Below are 20,208 nucleotides of genomic sequence, written 5' to 3' on the forward strand. Positions count from 1 at the left end.
GTGGCGCCCAGGGCCACCGGGTTTGGAAGGCAAGGCCGAGCCAGCGTCGATAAGGGCTTCAGGGGTTCGAGTCCCACCAAAGCACCGCGTCCTAGATTCCGCAGGTGTCGGGGGTGGGGAGGGCGGAGCATCGGGGGCGTGGCCGAGCAGGGCGTGTCTCGGGGCTCCGCCCCCTCTCGCGTCGGCGGCTGCGGCGCCTCCCCCGCCCGCGCGTCCTTGCTCGGCGTCCGGCCCGCCTCGCCCCCGCGCGGGCTCCTCGCTCTGTCTGGCCGCTTCGCTCCGGCCTCGCCGAGTCTGCAGCGGGGCGTCGGGAAGATGGCGGCGCGGGGAGGCGGCGCGGGGGGCGCGGGCCCGGAATCCGGACCCCGTGCCGGGGCGGAGGGAGAGGCCGCGGAGCCCGCGCTGCGCCCGGGGGAGGTGGCCACGCTGCACCCTCAGGAGGTGGCCGCGCGGCTGCAGCGGATGCGACGGGAACTGAGCAACCGGCGGAAAATCCTGGTGAAAAACCTGCCCCAGGACAGCAGCTCCCAGGTACGGGCGCCAGGCCGGGGTGACCGGGCTGGGCTTGGGGGACAGTGCCATCCGGAGGAGTCCGTGATGGTCCGGGCGCCCGGGAGAGGGAGGGCAGCGTGTGGGGAAACTGAGGCTGGGCGAGGCGGGACGGCTGGTGCTGGGACGGGGGCTTCGGGGGCGGTTGTCCACGCGTCTGGCCCGGACTTTGTGTTCTCTCCAGCCCAAGGCGATGTCGTAGGTGGGTGGAGGCGCGTGGAAGGGAGCTGGGGGGCTCAGATTTAGGGGACCGGCTCCCGGAGCCCCCCTCGGGGAGGGGAAGGGGTCCCGCGGAGGGGGTCGGAGACTTGCGTTGCCACGGGGGGCGGCGTCCCGGGAGAGCCGGGAGAGCCGTGCTGCAGAAGCACTTGACCAAGTTTGTATGAAACAACTTTGCTCCGCTTGCGAAGGCCGCAGAGAGCCGAGGTTGACCCTGCGCCGGGAGATCTTTGCAGCCCTTTTGCCAAACCAAGTATGGCAGGATTTGTACCTCACTGGCTTGCGCGGAGTTTAAAGTTAAGCTACTCAGCATCTTTAATCCAGATTAACTGTTGCTTCTGGATCAGAAAGCCTGGGTCGATTTAACATTTTTTTTTTTTTTCCTGATTTCGAAAGTTAAAAGCTTGTTGTAGGGGAGCATGAGAATTTGGGGGATTTACCTCCGATTCATATTCATTCATTCTCAGAGTTTACCCCCATCCCTTTTTTTTTTCTTTCCCCCACGTTTTCTCCTTTCTTTCTTTGAGACAGCATTTTTAGTATCCCAGGCAGTCCTTGATGAATTCCTGATCCTTCTTTCTCCACCTCCCATGTGCTGGGATTTCAGGTGCGCACCACACGCTCAGCAAAACAGCCCTGTGTGTGTGTGTGTGTGTGTGTGTCCCCTGAAACTTCATGAGTGCATGCAGCGCTCCACCATCTGAGACCCCCCATGCCGTGTTACCTTTCTCCCCTTTCTTGTGTACACGTATGCAGATGGATTTTTTAAAATCCAAGACATGAAAAACAGTTTAATGCTCTTTAGGTTTCCTACGTGTGCAGATGGTCTGACATTTCATGGATAGGTATTTAAATATGTAAACTAAATCTGCTGAGCTGCCTCGATAGGACGGCAAAACAAAAGGGATGCTAAATGCCTACTTCATCACCGTCGGTAGACCTTATGTAGACACAATAAACACGAGCCAACAAACTCGTAACATGTCGTCGGGGGCATCTCATCATCATAAGACATGCCGCAGCGCCAACTTTCCTCTGTCAGGTGATGTTCCGTGTTGCTGCCTGAAGGACCTCTGCAATGGAAAAGCAGCCTTCCTGCCAATGAATGGTGAAGGTCTCCTTGGAGCTCAGGGAGAGGGGTGCTTGGGAGAAGCAGGTGGCAGAAGCATCGCCTCTGATGGACAGTCTAGCAGAAGATGGAGAAGTGTCTGGATTTTCTCTGCAGAATGTCAACTATTTCTGTTATCATGTTCCCCTGCATGAAGTCTGAAAACACTTAATGCAAATTCAAGTCAGTTCTGTCTGTTCTTGCTTCGCTGTTCCCGTCTGCATTTCTGTTCCTAAAAGAGGTGGAGAATAAACCCAAGGATTTTAGGAACTATTTCAGTCCCACCTCATATGTAATGACAGAAGGCTTTTTGAGATTCAAGTCTGTGATTGTTTTGGGGGCAGGGATGGTTTTTTTTTTTTTTTTTCTGTTTTAAACTTATTAAATCTCAGGATTTTCTGTAAAAGTAGCAAGTTTATTTGCATAAACTAACAAATAAAATTGGTTTAAGTTGTCTCAGTGAAGTCATTTAAATTCTTACATCAAGCTCAATTCTTATGCCATATAGATATATATTTATATATCATAATAATGTTCATATATATGGCATAATGCATATGTATCCATGTGTGACATAACTGGAGAGATTCACCTAAAAGTCAAACCAGAACTGCCAGTCAGTATTTAAGCAAAGGTTTCCTGACTTGTCCTGCCATCGATGTTTTCTCTAGTAATATGTTTAATAAAATGTTTTGATAGTTCTGATACATGGATTTGAAATCTAAACGGATGTCTTAGGTTCCGTGTGAGGTATGTAGGAACGTGCTCTTTGTCCACTCCTCCCCACAGCCTCCTCATCCTCAGCACTTGTATTAGCTTTGCCAGTTTTCTGTTCATGTTCATAGCTAACAATGGCCAATGTTACTTAAGTGAAATAGGCTTAAGTATGCTAACTTCAAAAACATAATGAAAGGAAGTCCAATAGATTATTTTTCTTTAATAATGGATGTTTTTCCTTTTCTAGTACAATTCAGTTTCTGTGTTGTATTTCATGAACATGTTCAATATGACCTTTTTTTTTCTCCTTTGGGATTTTGTCTTTAATGTCCCTCAACAATGTATGGTTTTTCCTTAGTGACTATATTTTGTTTTCAACTTACTAATGAAAGTCTAACTTTCATTTATATGTTTTTGCCAGGAAGGATTATATTACCTGAACTAAAACTACATACTTAACTGTTATAAAGGTTGTGTTTAATTATTAATCAGTTTTTTGAAATAATCAATTTCTAGAGTTTATGTAATTCATTCATTTATTTTAAAATATCACTCTAAGGGCTGACCTAGTTGGCTTTCTGTTACTGTGATTGAAACCAAAAATAGAGTTGGTTTTAGTTTATGGCTTATTGTCCATCGTCAAGGGAAGCCAGGACAGGAACTCAGGGCAGACCTGGAGGCAGAATCTGAAGCAGAAGCCACAGGAACACTGTTGATTGGTTCGCTTCCTACGGCCTTCTCAGCCTGCTTTCTTATACAACTCAGGACCCACAGTGATCTGGGTTCTCCTCTATCAATCATTAATCAAGAAAATACCCCACAGCCTTGCCCACAGGCCAATGGAGGCAGCTCCTCAACTGACATTCCCCCTTCCTAGCTTGTGTCAGGTTGACCAAAAGCCTAACGAGCACAGGTTGTCAGACTGTACAGAAGCTACTGTTTGCTCCTTGATTAATAGTAGCCTGATAATTCGTCCTTAATATTTTAAAAACACAGATATTTTATTTTCGGAATGTGTATGCACATTTATGTATGTGTATCATGTGCATGCCTGAGGCCCACAGAGGTCTGAGAAGGGCATCGGGTCCCCTGGAACTGGAGTTAGTTCTGAGTGACTATTAGCCTCTGTGTGGGTGCTGGAAACTGAACCCCAGTCCTCTGAGGTTCATGTGCTCCTACTCACTGAGCTGCCTCTCAGCCCTTCCTGCACACCCATCTTTTCTGAGGCAGCGCCTCTCACTGTTCTGGAGCTCACCCATTGGTCCGGGCTGCCTGGCCAGCAAGCCCCAGTCTTCTCCTGTCTCCCCCTCCCCAGCCCTGGGATTACAAGAATCTGACATTTTTGCAAAGTTCTGAAGATTGAACTCAGCTTGTGATGCCAGCACTTACTGACCAAGCTAGTTCCCCAGCTTCTGGGTAATTTCTTTTTTAAATGTAGCTCTTTAAAATACAATTTTAATTTCTTTTACATGTTTGTGTAACATTTACAGTGACATCCTACAGCTTCACAGTTTCTGTGATTTAAATATTTATAGAAAGTATTTTTAACGTGATGCCTTTAGAAGTACGTGCATGAAATACCTTATAGAAATACAAACTATAAAATCCTGCTGGTCCCGATGGCACAGGCCTGTAATACCAGCTCTTTGGGAGGTTGAGGCAGGGGCACTGTAAGTATAAGATCTTCCTGGGCTACAGAACAAGTTCCAGGTCCAGCCTGGGCAACTTAGTGAGATCCCATTTCAAAAAGTCAAAAGCAGAAACAGAGATAGTTGGGAATATAGCTCAGTGCTTGGCTGGCAAACGCCTGGGTTTGATCCCCAGTCCGGGGGCATAACATGGTACACATAAGCACACACATATAGACACAGGTTGAAGTCTTTATAGTAATATTACTATATGTCCAGCCAGACCCGCTCTCCTCTGTCCCCTTAACTTCCCACAAGCTTCTTGGCTCTTGTTTTCCCAGGCCCAGCTTTGAATCAGATCTCTCTACCTTTTCGGAAAGATTCTTGTAACTTTTCAGTTTGTCATTTCCCATCGCTTGTGTCTTAGCCTGTCCTCCTTCATACAGTATCACTGTATCACTTAAGAGATAAATCCCAGCCTCCCCCCCCCCTTTTTTTTTTTTTTTTGCTTTAAAGAAGTAAAAATCCCTGAGCCAAGGAGATGGTTCTTTGGATAAAGGCACCCATTCTCCAAGCATGAGGACTGGAGTTCTGTTCTCAGAACCCCAAAGCCATGCCGCTTAGCACTCAGGAGACGGAAACGAGGGGTTTCCCAAGGCAAATCAGCTAACTACATTGGGTTCCAGGTTCAGCTGAAGATCCTGTCAGTAAATCGGAGGACAATCAGGGAAGACTTGCAGTGTCTCTTGCAAGCCTCCACGTGCGTGGCACATTCCACAGGCACCTGCACACACATACACACAGGAAAAATAAATTAAAAATGACCCTGCAGAAAACCAGTGGCTTCATCTACCCACTACCCGTCCCTCAACCGTTCTTCATAGTAAAAAATAGTGGCTCTCATTTAGACTGCGGAATGAGTGAAGCTGGCTAAAGTTTTGTGTTCTGTCTGAAAATTTTCTGTGTTATGTTCTACCAGTAACTCTGGATTTAAAAGCGATTTCGCTAAAGCTCGTTACAAAATACGTTTCTTTTCTTTTTTTCCTCTCTGAAATTTGACATTTATAGAAAGTGTACTTTTTTTTACCCTATGGCTTTCCATATTCCTGTTCTTTTAAAAAATTATTATTTTTAGCTTATTGTATGTTTGCTTGCATGTATATGCGTGCACTTTGTGTATTCCTGGTACCCAGGGGTGCCAGAAAAAGGTGTTGGAACCCCAGGAACTGAAGTTACAGGCAGTTAGTTGTAAGCTGCTGTTCGGGCACCAAGAGCCAAACCCAGGCTGTCTGAGAGGGCCACACGTGTTCTTAGCTTCTGAGCCATTGCTCCAGCCTCGCAGACGTGAACTCTGTGATGGAGACATGAAGGGATGGAAATCTAAGGTCCTTAGGCTTTTAGGATTCGGCTTCTGACTGCGTCTGTGGATCCGCTCCCATTAGTCTTGCTCTGGGTTCTAGGCTAGTGTTATCAAGCTGCCCAGATCCGGATCCCTAGCACGTCATGCCCCTGTGATTTGGTAGTTAGGTCTTTAAATGGTAGTGTTTTGGAATGTAATTTACTTATGGTGAATAATTCAATTATTCATAATAAATAACTTTTAGTGAATAATGCTATGAACACTAGGCTCTCATTTCCTTTTATTTGTGGTCCTGGGGCATCAAACAGGGGTCCTCACACATGCTGGGCAATTGGTTTGTGTCTCAGCCACACCCCAGCTATGAGCTCTGTGTGCAGGTTTTTGTTTTTTTTTTTTTAATTTTGCATCTCAGTTTAGGATCCTACTTACTTAAGGTAATGTCCTGCTGAGTGGTGGTAGTTGCATTTCTAGACCCTTTCGATCTTTACTTGATTCTGTTTTAAAAGAGGACATTTACGTGTGTGTGTGTATGTGTGTGTTTTGTTCTCATTGTGTTGTGTGCTTAAACATCGGGCAGTGATTCATCGGGACCACTTAGGAGTAACATCCAGGCCAACGACTGAAGAAAGAAAATATTGTGTCCTGTCACTTTGGATGTAGTTTATTTCAGGGTGCCCTGCTGGTAGGTAGTGGAGAAGCTGGACCGTTATCTCACGAGGCCCATTTGACAGCTGTAAACCTCCAAGTGCAGTTTAGCCTTACGGAACCCAGGCATTGGGTGTTCTGGCTGATCCGATCTTTGAAAAGCTACTTAACTCCTTTTCTCTTTTGCATTAAGATAAAAACAGTGGACATTTCTCATACGCTTTCTGCCTTTCAGCTTTTTAAAAAGCACTGTTTAAAAAGAAGACATGTATTCAATAATTATGACCGCTCTTTAATTCACTTTTCCTGACAGTAGGGCAGTGTTTTCTCATTTTAAAATTATTCTTCTTTAATCAACATTGTATTTTAGGAGGCTGGAGAGATGGCTTAGTGATAAAGAGCACTTGCTACTCTTGCAGAGGACCTGGATTTGGTTTCTGGCACCCATATGGTGACTTACAACCATTTATAACTCCAATTCCGTATACCCTCTTCTGGCCTCCTTATGCACCAGGCATGTATTTGGTGCACATACATAAATACACACACATATATACATACATAAACACACAGACATACACACATACCTTCTGTGACAGATTTCATTCCTTCTGAGACAGATAGAGCTTTGCCTGGGGATGCTTTTTTGTCACTGCAGACCCAGGAGGCTTCTACTTTGGGGGCCAGAGAGTCACAGGTTTCCTGACAGGACAGAGTGACACATACATTCCTATATACATGAAGGCAAACACACACACAGTAAAACTAAATCTTCTAATTTTTTTCAGAAAAAAAAAAAAAAGATTGTTATCTGAAAATTCTGTTACATTTAGTTTTCTAATGTAATTAAGCAGAATTAAATTGTCGGCTCTAGCTGCCTGGAGTAAGATGGCCACTGAAAATTGTTGAAGAGACATCCTTGTAGATTTCTGGGACACCACAGCCTCCTCAAGTTTTGACTGTTGGCAGAAATTCTTGACAAGTGTTTCAGAAATGCTGTTCTCTGCTCTTGCAGCCACATTCTAGAAAAGCATTTTGCGGTCTGCCTAAGAGTGTATCCCCAAAGGCCTCACATAATCCAGAGAGCACGGGCCCAGTCACCAAACAGGTTACTGCCTTCACACAACCCTTGACAGTTGCATTCCCATCTTTTCCATAGAAGGAATATGTTGGGAGATGTTTAGTTTTGCAGGTCTGAGTTTTAACATCTGTTGAAATTCGCTTGCTCTTGGTGCAAGGATTACACAGCCCCACGGTAACATCTAAGCAGCTTCGTGCAGCAGCGGGCTCTCGGCTGCTGGCCACAGGTGCGCCTGTATCTGAGGGCAGACCTCCAGAAGGGTGAGGAATTAAAGGTCATTGCCCCTGAAGTGAAACTTGGAAACTAGGGGAAGCTAGATGAAATCAACCCTAATTGGGGTTTCTGCTTCGATTGCCCCAACACCCATCTCTTCTCTGTGGTTGGGCTTAGTTATCCTTAGCCTGGTGGAAGGAGGCAAGCCAAGGGATGCTAAACCCCTTTTTAAAAAAATGAAAAAAGAAAGAAAGAAGAAAACACAATGGACAAATTTGGCTGTTTTAGTTTGCCCACACACGGTTGCCTTACTTGGCATGTGTACTGGGAGGGGAGGTAGGCGGCTAGTGGGGAGAGCCAACACTTGGCTTCTTCTCTCTCCCTTTTAGGTGCTAATTGATGGTTACCTGCAGGATTGCCCTGAGGGGCTGGGCCCGACTGTGGCACTTGTTCTGCAGATCTGCTCCCCACCTTTTGTACCACTCTGGGGGGTGGGTTAGCCTGTGCTCAGGACTGCTGATCACATGAATAGGGTTCTCTGGGATCTGGCTGCCTTTTCCCTGGATCCTCAGGAGATATGCCCGTCTGGGTGAATGGAGGGGCTGACTGCATCAGCTGTCTCCTATCCGGTGGCACCCTGGATTTCTGACCAGTATTTGGCTGGGTCATCACACCTTCCCTTTGGCAGCTTCGGCTCAGGTGTAGGGAGCCATGGCTCCCTACAGGAAAACCACAGGATTTCTTTAATCATTTGTCCTTTTGTCTTTTAAAAACAAACACAACCCCAAACTCTGCAGCTCTTTACTTTTAGTTCTTATTAGTATCTTGCCTTCCCAGTGGTTCCTTCTTCTTCCCTGTAGGCCCTCATCGTCCATGTCTTAGAGTCACTAGCTTTTCAGTGTGCCGTTCTAAGCACACCCAGCCTTTCCCCTGGAGCCCTGCCCCTACGTCATTGTGGTGTGACCAGGCTTCTTCTCTGTTCAATGTACAGAAGTGACAAAAGCCCATGAACCCGATCCTTCCCCTCCGCCTGGGGAACTACTTCAAAAACAGGCAGTAACTGGACCTCAGCCCATCCCTCCACAGTGGGATGGCTCAGCAGGGCACCACATAGAAGCTGGGCTGCCCAGGTGGCTCTGTGGGCATAGGTGTCTGCTCCTTACAAACAGGTTGTTCTTAAAAAGGTGTGTGAGAGCACCTGTGTGTGTGTGTGTGTGTGTGTGTGTGTGTGTGTACGTGTGTACATGTGTACATGAATATGTGTTTGCACATGTATGGGGATAGGAGGACAGCTTTAAGAGTCTACTACCTCCTCCATCTACCTCTTGAGACAGCCTTTATCATTGGTTCTCCAACTGGGCTAGGCTGGCAGGCTGGCAGGCTGGCCGGTGAGCCTCTGGGAACCCACCTGTGTCCACTTCCTGAGTGCTAGGATTACACATGCCTCCACACCTGGCATCTTTATGTGCATTCTGCGGATTAAGTTTAGGTCTTTGTGCTCGCAGGGCGAGTGCTTTCCCGAGCTCCCGAGCAGCACCTCCCATTGGTTACAAGTGCTAACCTAACAAAGAATTTTAATAAAACACAGGAGCTCAGCATTTTCCATCGCCCAGGGTTGTAGAAGACATCCCATTTAGCACAAGGGGCTCTAGCACACTTTTAAAAGTTTGTTTTTCATTATGCGTAGGTGTGTGTGTGTGCACGTACCTGTGTGAGTGGGACTGCAGGTTCGGGAGGCCGAAGGCATCAGATTCCCTAGAGCTAGAGTTACAGAACGGTGTGAGTTGCTTCATGGGTTCTGGGAACTGAACTCTGGTCCTCTGGGAGAGCAGAAGTGCTTTTCATTGCTGAATTATATCTCTATCGATAACAAAAAAGTTTTATTAATTATTATTGTGTATGTGCGTGTGGAGGTCAGAGGACGGCTTTGTGTACTCCTCTGCTGCCTTACCAGCATTGGGCCGTGAGCAGCCTTCTCCACTGAGCCATCTTGCTGGTCCTGACGCTAGCTCATTTTTGACATATTTTTTTTTTTCACAGGAGCTATGGTGAGGAGTCCTACTCCACCCCAGACAATTTCCTCTGTTTTTAATGTCTTAATAAAGTGTATAAATTTTGTTTCCTTAGAAACTGACCATTGATACTGTTTTGACTAATAACTTGCTATCTTTCTAATCACTGGTCTTTGGGACATGATTCCAAGTTCCTTTGGTCATCTTAGTTATTTTCTCTGAATGTACACCATCACGATGGTGTCTTTGCTATGGTGTCTTTTAAAGTGTGGCTCCCCAGCCTGAGTCTAGGAGGATTCAGAAATTCCTTAGAGATCTCATTCCTCTGAGTATCTGTGATAATAATAAGTTAAAATTTTTGGGAGGGTACTTAACACCACCTGGATCATAGACTACCTAGTTTATAATGACATTTCAAGACTATGCAATCAGAATTTCTTACTCCCATAATATTGATAGGAAAGCAAATATAAAATTAACATTTAATAAGTTGCCCGAGATCACCGAGCTAATTAGGGTTAAAGTGGAGAACTGACGTCTTAATTGATTCCAAAGCTTGTGTTCTTATCTGACGAAGTGCTACACCCATAAACCCTCTCCCACACATTACTGTAAGTGTCTCAAAGGACAGGGGTCATATCGTAGTCACCTCTGTGTCAGCACTGTTTAACCTAGAAGTCATCAAGAGATGGCAGTGTAAAGGTAACTTTTATTTGCTCTATGTAATTGTCTTCCAGGCTTCTGACCGAATTGCTCTGCTTGGCCTCAAACTAACTCAAGCAGTCTGCTCTAATCTTCTGGCTCCTTCTCATTCTCTGGCTCGTTCTGTCTTTATCTGTGTCTAGTTTGTTCTCCCTCAACTCCTCTCTGCTAAATTCTCCTGGTAAAACTGCCTCTGAATTCCACAAACTGAACTGCCATGAACTCAGCTCCACTGCGCTGCCTCTCAACTCACTGACTCAGCCAAACTGCCGGAGCACAGTTCATCGGTCTGCACGCTGCTAAGTGCTGAGATTAATGTTGTGTACCTCCCCCCCACCCACACACCTATGCTTTCCTTTACCTGCTACTTGCTCTTTACCAGGCGGGCCTTTCACCCAGGGATCTGCTTGACTCTGTCTCCTGGTTTGATTAAAGGCGTGTCTGTGTTCCAGCCACACCACACAGAACTGGAAGGTCTTTGGATGTGCTCTCTTGTCAGAGCAGCCGCGTTCTGGATAAAAATTCCTCTCCATGGCAGAACAGAAAGGGAGCACCTACCTGCTTTATTCTGAAATGCTGCGTGTCTGTTGGCATGCTTGGCAAGCTCACACAGTGGGCTGGATGAAGACATGCTGTGGTGTCTGACTGGATTAGCTCTTGGCAGTGAGATTGTCCCATTTACTTGAGGTTAGTCAATTATGAGTCTGTTGAAAGCTGTATCTTCTCTCTGGAAAGGGCTATTATTCCTAGCCATGGAAATCCACCTGTAATTTCAAGGGGTTACGGGTCTCCGTGGCTTACCCCTGATCTCAGTAGAGGATTGTAGACTAGGCTGAAACATGCTGTGGTAGGCCAGAGCCACTCTGATATGCCTTGGGGCATGCCTGAGTCTAGACGAGTTCTGGGTTGCTGCTAAGATACCTCCGGTGGGCTCATGTGTAGGAACACTTGGTCCCCTGAGCTCCTGATGCTGTTTTAGAAGGCTCTGGAGCCTGTCTAGAAAAGTAGGTCACCAGGAGTGGACCTTACAGTTTCTGGGGTATCCCACTTCCTGTGTAGTTGCTGCCACTGCCGTTCCTTCTCCAGGATGGCCTGTACCCCCAACTCATGAGCCAGTTCCCCTGAGTTGGGTCCTGTCCAGTATTTGCTCACAGCCGTGGGAAAAGTGACAATGTGGTGGCCCAAGGCCTCTGTACGTTCTCTTTCTCCTGTCTTTTACTTTTTTGTTTGTTTGTTTTGGTTTTTGTTTTTTGTTGTTTTTTTTTCAAGGCAGCGTTTCTCTGTGTAGCCCTGGCTGTGCAGGATCTTGCTCTGTAGACCCGGCTGGCTTTGCACTCCTAGAGATTTGCCTGCCTCTGCCTCCCAAGTGCTGGGATTAAAGGTATGTGCCACCATGCTCTTGGAACTTTCTTTTACATTAAAATTTTTTTCCCTAAAGATTTATTTGTTTACTTAATGTAGATGAGTGTTCTATCTGCATGTATACCTGCATGCCAGAAGAGGGCAGCAGGTCCTAGTATAGATGGTTGTGAGCCACCACGTGGTTGCTGGGAATTGAACTCAGTACAAGAAATGGTTTCACTGAGTAGCTCAGGCTGGCCTCAGGTTTACAGCCTTCCCCCTTCAGCCTCCAGAGTGCTGACATTAAAAGCCTGCACCACCCACACCTGTCTCAACGATGCAGTGCATCTCCTGGAGAAGAGCTTTCATTATGGAGCTCCGTGGACCACGTCTGTGTGTGGTGGGGATGGTATCTCGTCCAGGCTAGATAATGTAAATTGGGCCCCTTTTTGTTCTTTTTGAAAATGTCAGTCATGAAGTACATCATGTTTGCTGTTGAAGTTTTATCACTCTCAGGTACTCTCAGTTTTCCAAAGTTTTCTTTTGCCAAAGTTTTCTTGTAAGATTCTTTTGGGGGCCTGGGTATAATGGCACCCACCTGTAAACCCAGAACTCAGAAGGCAAAGGAAGAGGAGGCCTGGAGCTACACATATGAGAACATGTCAAATAAAATGAAGAAGATGAGAGATGGCTCAGTGTAGTTCCTGTGTGTTAGCCATGGGGACCCATGGCTGGCAACTCGGTGCCCGATTACCAAGCTAGATGTGTTTGCACCTGCTATCCTAGTGCGGGGATACAGAGACAGGAGGATCTCAGGCCAGCTGGTCTGGCTGAAGCGAGCTCCGGGTTTACCGGGTTTATAAAATAAGACAGAACGAGGACGGAGGGGAATATGTCTCAGCGGTTAAGAGCACTGGCTGATCTTCCAGAAGTCCGGAGTTCAATTCCCAGCAACCACATGGCGGCTCACAACCATCTGTAATGGAATGTGATTCCCTCTTCTGCTGTGCATGAAAACAGTGTTCATATACATTAAATAGATAAATTGTTAGAAAAATAAGACAAAATGAAATCAAATGGAGGGCAACTGAGGAAGAGCCTCCATGTGTGCATGTACAAATGCAATGCGTACACCTGCACATACACATTCCTACACACATGCACACACACAACACACTTTCACACCCACCCACGCATGCATACATGCGTTCACATCCGCGCACACACACACGCACACATTCAGTGTTTCCCACATACACACCAGCTGCGCACATACATACACAAGTTCACACCTGCGTACACACACTTACACCCGGGCGTATGTGCACACATTGACGAAAGACAGATGCAACTCTCTTGAGCCTCTGGACTTTTTTCCTAGGCGCTGTCCTCTTGCGTTATTGTAGATTATGAACTGTTCCTTCCCCAACCTTATTTGTAATTGTTGTTTTGTTAACCATTTGTTTCCGCCTGAATTTCAGAATACTACGTGAAGCCATTAAGGGTTGTTAGCGCCTGTGCTTGTGCCTGCATTCACTCCCCACCCCCACTCCAGCCACACCTGCTCCGGTGGCTTCTCTGTCTTTCCCCAGCCAGCTACTGTGATTGCCCTTTCTTAGTTCTTAACTTGCTTTTATGTCCTAGACTTTGGATCTTCTATTATCCTGCCTGTTGAACTACTTAAAAAAAAAAAAAATACACATTAGTGTTTGCTTCGCTGACTCTGCGAGTTTTTGTAGCCTGAGCTAGAGTGAAAGCGGTGGCTTTTACGAGACTGTGTGAAGCTGGGGTGCTTCAGATTTCGAAATAAAATGTCAAATGTACAGACAAGCGGCACGAGGGTTTTCCTTCCCGGAAGTGCTGGAACATACACGCCACGGTGCGCACTCAGGCCAGATACCGTCGTTTGTTGCTTAGTGAGGGGTATGCATTTAGAGGCTTTGCCGTTGTGTGGGTATCTCTGTACGCACTCACACAGACTTGAGTGGTGTAGGCCAGTCACTGCAGAGGCTGTGGAAGGGATCCTTGTAGAAGGATAGAGATGTTCAGGGAGATACGTTTGAGACTTAAGCATCCTGTTCTTTTGAAGCATTCGAATGCGCCCAGTTGCTAGTTCACGTCCGCACGGTTTCCTGGCCCCTTCAGAGGGTGTTATCCCATGACTAGAATTACTTTTATATTTGGGTTGCAAATGGCTCCTCTGTTGCTTTGGAAAAGCTGTAGATTTAGAGTACAAAATTGCATGGAAAAGGAGAAGACTTGGTAGGTAAGTGCTGTTTTGCAAGCATGAGGGCCTGCTGGCTCCAGGTAACAGTAAGGAAGCAGTATGCTTTACAGTAAACTGTTTTCTAAGCAGAGTGGTCAGTAGCCCGCTTAAAAGAATGCTGTAGGGAATACGTCGGTCAGTAAAGCCATCGTTGACTCTTAGCTGCATGTGCCATATACTGCATGGTCTATAATTATACAGTCTGCAATGGGTAATAATAAAATGCCAGGCCAAGACCTTCAGTAGGCATGGCTAGATGATTAAGAGTTTATCAGCCAAAATAAGCTGTGGGCGTTTATTTTAAGGGAGTGACACAACCAGACATTTAGCTGCCAGAACCAAGTGACTTGGTTTCAGTTTTGCCCCCCGAGGAATTTGCCTGGTGGACCTCCTGACCCTGTTCCTGTCCTGGTCCCTGTTGTAAGGTTAGCAGGTCAGTGATGCAGCGGGCTCTAGGAATGTGATGGGAGTAAGAGTTTCCTGATTTCATGGGTTTATTGTTGTTACAAAGACACTTAAGAAACGCATTGCAGTGCAGTGGATCACTGTTTGCTATGAGCTCTGCCAGCCAGAATAAAATCCTAGCTACGTCTCATGCCTTCTAAGCAAGTCATTTACATGTAGGCCTGACTTAAACATAGGTCCCCATCTTGAAACTACATTTAAACATCCAGCTGCTGCAGTTGTGAGGATTAACCAAAATACTGTCCATACAGTGCTAGGCTATAGTAAACAGCCAGCCGTTCCCCTTAGCTAACTGCTAAGACAAATGCCAAAACTTTGTGTTTCTTTAGGTCAAGACAAGCTTCTCTTACCCCAAACATGGAACCCCCCAGGGTTTAGGAGATAGGGTAGTCGATAAAATTTGCTATGCAGGTGTGAAATCCTGGGAACAATCCCTAGCACACAGGTTTAAAAAATACAGACACACACACACACATACACACACACTTAAAGCCAGGCATGGTGGCATTTGCTGATCATCCCAGCGCTGGGGCAATTGAGACAGGAAGATTCCTGAGGCTCACTGACTAGCCAGCCTCGCTGAGTTCCAGGTTCCAGGGAGAGACTCCGACTCAAAGTGGACCAAGTTTCAGGCCAATGAGGGGTTTTAGTGGGGCCGCAGAGGCACTTGCTGCGAAGCCTAATGCCCTGCGCTCCAGCCTCCACACGGTGGGAGAGAAATAACTCCTACAGGTTGTCCTCTGATCTCCCCCACCCATGCTGTGGTGCTCCCCCTCCCCAATAAAAGAAACCCTGTCTAAAATAAGTAAGGTGGCTTTCCCCTAGGATGGCTCTGAAAGCGAAGAAGGAAGCCCCTTTCCCTCCCAGAGCCAAAGCAAAGGCCTTGAAATCCAAGAAGGTGGTGCTGAGAGCCGTCCACAGCCACAGAAGGAAGATGTAAACGCTACCCACGTCCCGGCCGCCGCACTGCAGAGCGCACCCAGGAGAGACAAACTGAGCACCACAGCGGCACCATGTTCCCTCTGAACACCGAGTCAGCCACAGAGAAGGAGGAAACAACACCCCTGTGTACATCGCAGATGTCAAGGCTAGCAAGCACCAGATCTAACAGGCTGAGAATAAACTGCCGGTCGATGTGGCTAAAGGAGAGAGGAAGCTGTTTGCTCAGCTTCCTCCTGATTGCCATGCTCTCCGAATGTTGAAGCAAAATTAGGATCATCTAAGCTGAGTCCAGCAGCTAGTTCTAAATACACATTGGGTTTTGTTTTGTTTTTCAGCACAAAAAAGGGTGGAGGGGGCTGGAAAGATAGCTCAGCGCATTAGGACTATTTACTACTCTTGCAGAGGACCTGGGTTCCATTCTCAGCATCCTAAGGGTACCTCATGACTGTTTGTAACTCCAGTTCTAGAGCTTCCGACTACCTCTTCTGGTCACCTGAGGCTCCTGAACATGTAGCACACATGAAATCATTCGGGCACACTCATGAATGCGTGAAGTGATAGAGGAAGATGTTTGACATGAACCTCTGGCCTCTATACATGCACTCACATGCACACCCACACACCTGCATGCTTGTACTCGAGCACCAAGAATTGCTGTTTGACTTGCTGCTGAGTTCCATTAAAACACATGCATGGCTGTGGAAGAGAAGAGACAGGATGGGAGCCTGTCTCTGATGGGAGGGTTCTCTGAAAGGCTCCACCCGACAGGGGATCAAAGCAGATGCTGAGACTCACGGTCAAACTTTGGGCAGAGCGCAGGGAGTCTTATGGAAGAAGGGGGGAATAGAAGGACACAGAGGGGACTGGAGGCCCACAGGGAGACTGACAAAGCTAAAAATTTTGAGCCCAGGGGGGTCCTGCAGAGCCTGATGTACCAACCAGGGACCATGCATGGAGAAGACCTAGACCCCCTGCTCAGATATAGCTGATTGGCAGCTTAGTCTCCATGTGGGTCCCTGAGTTTGGGAAGCAGAGGCTGTCTCTGTCATGAACTCAGTTGTTTGCCTGCTCTTTGATCACTTGCCCCTGACAATGTGGCCTTACTAGGCCACAGAGGAAGAGGATCCAGGCAGTCCTGATGAGGCTTGATAAGCTATGGGCTGATTGCAGAGGAGGAGAACTCCCCTTTCAGTGGATTAGGGGAAGGGGATAGAGGAGAAAAGGGAGGAAGGGTGAGACTGGGGGGAATTGAGGGAGGGGGGCTTCAATCAGGATATATAATGAAAAAGTTGTAAAAAAATTAAAATTAAAAAAAATGCCGCGAATTTTGGGTTGGAATCAGAAGAAAATGTCTCACAGTTTCTAAGATGGCCCTATGCATCCTTGTGCCATCTTGTACTATGTCCCAGTGTAAAGCAGTGTTTTCAGCACTGATAGTTACAAGATCAGAGCACTGATGAACTCTGAAGAACGTTGTAGTCATGGCCTGCAGTATGAGATACTCAGTCAAGACTTAATTCAGTATAAAAAAAAAATGTGCATGCCCATCGCATTAGCATTCACATTTTTTTCGTCTTTAGATTATATATATATATATAATTCTTTGATATATATATATATATATATATCAAAGAATTTTTGAAAATTGGAACACAATTTTTCATTGTTGGTGATGAGAAACTGTTTGACTTGTGTGCCAATTTTATATACCATAGTATCCAGTATTACATAAAAATTTCCTGGGTGAAAAGACTCGAGTGGAAAAAGCTTCAGCCTTGATTTAGATGCAAGTTCTGCCCAGATTGCCTGTACAGACAGGCCTTCCACTGCTGTGACAAGATACCCTGAGAAAAACAGGATTGCTTAGCTTTGGCTCGTGGTTTCAGAGAGTCTAGCCTGGTTTTGGCTGCCTTCTTGCTTCTGGGTGCAGGGTGAGTCACTGCACCCAGAAGGGCATGATGGAGGAGGCCGCTCACCTTAGGGCAGCCAAAGAGCGGAGAGACAGAGAAGAAGGGACCAGGAAGGGACCAGGGGCAAGATGTACATTCCAAACGCTTGTCCCAAGCAGCCTCCTCCACACTCGGATCCCACCTCTGCGTCTCACCAGCTCCAGACAGCTAAGCCAGCTGGGAACCAAGCCTTCAACACCTACATGAGCCTTTGAAATAATCCCACCTAGAGCCCTGGTAGGTCTCGTTCTTGGAAGGTGATGTTCTGATTCAAAGTTTGTACAGAAATGCGGAGAGCTTTGACTAGCCAAGATGTGAAGAGTTTCTAGACCAACACTACCAGATTTAGACTTACTATAAATCTGCAAGAATTAGATAGTGTGATTCTGATTTTAAAAAACAAAGGAGCAGATGATTAGATCAGGGGAGCAGACTAGAACATCCGAGAGTTGACTCACATGTGGTATAGTAGCCCAGGGAGGCCAAGAATCACATTTTCCAATAAAGGATCCTGAGGGAGTTGCTAATTCTTCTGCCCAAAGTTGGCCCCTACCTAATGCCACTCATAGCAGTTCTTTGAAGGTGAATCACAACATGAGTGTGAATGTTAGGAAGTAGTGATGTCTGTGACCTTGGGTAGATAGAGCTGTCCCCAACAGGACACAAAGTGTTCTCCAGAAAAGAAAACACGACATACTGAACCTGGTGGAAATTAAGGACTTCTTATCAGAAAGACATTAAAAAATAAAGGTATATCATAGGCTAGAAGAAAATTCATCATATTTGACAAAGAACTGGTATCCAGGATTTATTTTAAAAAATTCTAAATCCTAGCATTTGAGAAGTTGAGACAGAAGGAAGTGTGGGTTTGAGACCAGACTCAGTCACATAGTGAGATCATCCACATAGTGAATGACACACACTCTCTCCCTTTCCCTCCTTCCCTCCCTTCTTCTCCTTCCCTCCCTCTCTCCCTCCCTCTCTCCCTTTCTCCCTCCCTCTCTCCCTCCCCCCCTCCCTCTCTGTCATTATTGTTGTTTTGGGGACAGGGTCTCTCTATTGTGTAACTTTAGTCGTTCTGGAACCCTCCTATGCAGACTAAGCTGTCATGTAACTCACAGAGATCCCCTGCCTCTTCCTCCGGGAATGATGGGATTAAAGGTGTGTGTGCGCCCTACTGTGCCTTGCCTAGAGACTCTCTTAAATGACGACAGATACAAAAATAAAGCAAAGATATTTTACAAGTTAGAAAGATTCAAGGATGGACAAGATGGTGCCATGGAGAAAGGTACTTGTTGCCAAGCCTGATGACCTGAGTTCAGTTCCCAGGTCCTGCATGGGAGAAGGAGGAAACCAACTCCCACAAGTTGTCCTCTGACCTCCATGTGTTCACTGTGGTAGGTTTCTTCTCAGTCCCACAAAATAAATACATGTAAAAAATAGAAAAATTAAATCACCCAGTTTAAAAATGGCCTGATGGCTAGAACAGATACTTCTGTTTGGGAAGGGCTCGCAGCCGGTGAACAAATAACAGGATCTGTGATTCCATTATTCATGACAGGGAACCTGATGGAGACCACAGTTGACTACCTGCGTGTCTGACTACCAGAATGGGTAAAAATAAAGTGACAGGTGGCTCTCCTGTTGGCTCAGGTGTAGAGCACGTGACAGTCATGGTCTGCTAGCGAATGTGTCAAGGGCTTCAAAGGTCTCAAAAACTGGCAGATTCTACTAAGGACAAACAGAAGCTATATATAGTCTTTTTTTTTTTTTTTTTTAAAGAAAGAAAGAAACACAGAGTCAGGCCAAGCTCTAAAGTTACTTGTTTCGAAGTTCTGGTCCAAGGTCAAGGACCCGTGTGTGGTGATGGATGTGCTGCAGTGGTTCAGCAGTGCAGGAGATTCCTGCCCATCCCTTACAGATCTCCCGGGGTTCAGTGCCTGGGGCTCCATCTTGGTGACCTTGTTTAACCCCAGTCAGCCTCCAAACACAGTCAGATTAAGTTTCTGTCCCCTTAATACCTCAGTGGGAATTAGAGTCCAGCAAGAGCTTTAGAGGGGGCAAAACCTCCAAATTATAGAATGCCCATGCCATATAATTCAGCAGTCTTAGTCTCATGCATCGTTTACTCAGAAATTGTATTCCTACTTTTATTCTTAAAAGCCCCAAACTAAAGACAAGAATAATAAGGGGGATCTTACCCCCACACACACACCAAATTACAGACTTGCAAAGTTCCATATTTACAGTAGCATATAATTAGCACAGATGGACAAATGCCCAGTGGGACAGAAATGAAGGCTAATGTAACCGATTTGTGTGTCTCTGGAGGCTTGCCTCTGAAATGTCTCAGCAGACTCATCTTTTTAACACTTGCTCCCCAACTTGTGGCTCATTTTTGAGAGGTCCTGGAAACCAGAAGTTGGGACATGGCTTTGCTGGCAGAAATGGATCACGATGTCCAGCCCTTGGTTCCTGCTGCATGCTATTTCCTGTTCTACCATGATGGGAACAACCTCAGCCACACACCCCCATTACCATCAGCTGAGCTGTTCCCGAAAGCCTAACCCCACTGTGACGAGGGGATCCCCCTGAAACCGTGAGCTAAAGGAAAGAGTTCCTCTCCTCAGCTTTCCAGGATGGGTGTTGTCACAGCGGTTTGAGAGCTGACTGGCCAGGACAGTGCCTCAGTGGGGACCCCGACAGCTGGGAAGAAAGTGACATCTTCCGCTGCATGGAAGGCCCCTTCCTGAGGTAGCTAGTGGTAGATGCTGGCCACATACATAAACTACCTCTTGGCAACACTGGCTCCATCACTGAACAACCTGGCAACTGAAGTGCGCAGCTGCTGTGCCCACCGCCCCCCTTACTAACAGGATATGCACCAAGACCGCAAAGAGGCTCCGCTCTATAGCCACAAACTCACTGCTCCATAGTCTCAGGTAACACCAATTCCTGGAAGAACGTGGCTCACCAGGACCTACATATCCTGTGGATGAGGACGTAACTGA

General features: G+C 46.6%; 1 protein-coding gene across 1 annotated transcript in view; it reads left to right on the top strand.

Moving 5' to 3' along the window:
- The first annotated feature begins 315 nt into the window (after positions 1-315).
- Raver2 (ribonucleoprotein, PTB binding 2) overlaps positions 316-20,208 on the top strand; it is a 73,759-nt gene continuing 53,866 nt past the window's right edge. Inside the window, exon 1 of the mRNA XM_055628693.1 lies at positions 316-531. Within this exon, the coding sequence (XP_055484668.1) occupies positions 316-531 (216 nt within the window). The remainder of the gene's footprint in view (positions 532-20,208) is intronic.

This window comes from Psammomys obesus, unplaced genomic scaffold, assembly GCF_907164565.1.
Source record: "Psammomys obesus unplaced genomic scaffold, mPsaObe1.curated_primary_1811, whole genome shotgun sequence".
Lineage (NCBI taxonomy): Eukaryota > Metazoa > Chordata > Mammalia > Rodentia > Muridae > Psammomys > Psammomys obesus.